Genomic DNA, 1691 nt, shown 5'->3' with positions numbered 1-1691 from the left:
GAGCTGCAATTGTGAACTCACAGTCCGCCCCTCGTGCATTGTGGGGATACAGAGAAACCAGGACTAATGAAACCGCAATAGACAGGGCAGGAGGATTCCATTTTGTGTAGGAGAAGACACAGCCAACCACATCTACCGGGATGCTGGGGGGGGGGGGGGGATCGCCCTGGATTTACGGGGGTGGCGGCGGCAGTAGTGTGTGTGTGTGTGTCTGTGTCTGTGTTGCCCTCATGCAAAACCAGATGGAGAAACACCCGTCTTATTTTACCCATGCATTTTCCAGTCAATTCTGATTCTAGAAGGAAGGTCACCTCTGTACAATTATAGGTGAGGATACAGAGGGAAGACCTGACTGAAAGATGCCCAGCAGACAGGTAGGTACAGCTTCCATGGAGTTGAGAGACATGCAGACCCTCAGTCTCTGAGTCCCGAGGGTATGAGATGCTGCCTTTTCAGGGCCCTGGATCTAAAATATTTAGAGGTCGGCTCAATCTGGGTTCCTTTTCCCTGCACTCCCGTGCCTGAGTGTGGGCTTGACTTCACCTGGAGAGTGACTGGGGAGAATGAAAGCCGTCAAGAACGGATGGGGCTGGGAGGCGAGAATGTAGGCTCTGGAGGAAAGAGTAGAAATTCAACATGTGGGCAGACTGGGCAAGGACATGGTGCTGGAAATGCATCCGGGGCCAAGGACGCCGCTGGGACAGAGGTGGCAGTTAACTGCGGTTTGGGATGAGAAGGATCCTTCTAAGTAGCTGCTATTTCCCCCTGATCCACGCACCCGTGAGGCAGTGAAGCGGTCGTGAACTCTGAGTGCAAGATGCTGTGTCCAGAGAGGCCGAGAGTGATTACCAGCCAGGCTTCCTGCCCTGGGTCAGTGTCTCCGGACCCCCCTGAGCTCTCTGCGGAAGGCCTGCCCATTGAGAGGATCCAACTCTTCTGGAAGTTGCTATTGGATGTTCCCTGAGTGGCCTCTTTTGTCTCTGTCTAGAAAGAAGAAAAGTCAGCCATCAAGATCCAGGCCTGGTGGCGCGGGACGCTGGTGCGGCGGACGCTGCTGCACGCGGCGCTGCGGGCCTGGGTCATTCAGGGCTGGTGGCGGCTGGTGCTGGCCCGGCGGCTGGAGGGGAACCGACGGGCCACGCTCATCACGTCCACAAAGAGAGTCTGGGCTGTGGTTAAGCTCCAGTCTTTGGTCAGGAGGTGGCGCATCCATTGGCGCTACCTCCAGGTGCTCTATGCCATCTACCTCCTCCAGTGCCACTGGCAACGCCAGTCCTGCCGCACCTGTGCTCTCCTCCGGGCCCACTGTGAGGTCACGGCGACTCACCTGCAGTTCCACATCGAGGTCATCAACCCTTGAGGGCTGCTCAGAAGTTGCTCTCCGTCTTCTGCCTCCAGTAAAGGTCTCGCTAACCTACTCTGCTATGTCGCATGGTCTCCTCCGACACGGTGACATCACTGCGGTAACTCGTGATGCCAGCCCACCACCACCCCTACCACCTCCTTCCATGCTGGTAGCCTCAGGATGCTGGGTCCAACGCCTGGCATGACCGAAGTTAACCCAAACACACCACGGTGCAGTGCAGACAGACAGCTCTACGGAAACGGCGCACAAACTGAGACCGGAAGGTGAATTCCTGCAGGGCCCATCTGCTTTCGGGGGTTTCCGAGCTTCTCCGGTAGGGTAAGGA

General features: G+C 56.9%; 1 protein-coding gene across 1 annotated transcript; it reads left to right on the top strand.

The window, feature by feature from the left end:
- The first annotated feature begins 583 nt into the window (after positions 1-583).
- On the top strand, positions 584-1360 carry IQCF2 (IQ motif containing F2). The gene is made up of 2 exons (XM_075547920.1): positions 584-604; positions 989-1360. The coding sequence occupies exons 1-2, from the start codon at positions 584-586 to the stop codon at positions 1358-1360; spliced, it is 393 nt and encodes a 130-aa protein (XP_075404035.1).
- Positions 1361-1691: the final 331 nt, after the last annotated feature.

Source organism: Tenrec ecaudatus, chromosome 4, assembly GCF_050624435.1.
Source record: "Tenrec ecaudatus isolate mTenEca1 chromosome 4, mTenEca1.hap1, whole genome shotgun sequence".
NCBI classification, from domain to species: domain Eukaryota; kingdom Metazoa; phylum Chordata; class Mammalia; order Afrosoricida; family Tenrecidae; genus Tenrec; species Tenrec ecaudatus.
The sequence above is the reverse complement of the archived record's forward strand: the minus strand, read 5'-3'. Positions and strand labels throughout refer to the sequence as shown.

Excerpts from the sequence above, each read along its gene's own strand:
- IQCF2 (XM_075547920.1), top strand. The coding sequence starts at position 584 with ATGGGGCTGGGAGGCGAGAAT. Across the intron at positions 605-988 it reads TGGGGCTGGGAGGCGAGAAT|AAAGAAGAAAAGTCAGCCAT; the intron begins GTAGGCTCTGGA and ends GTCTCTGTCTAG.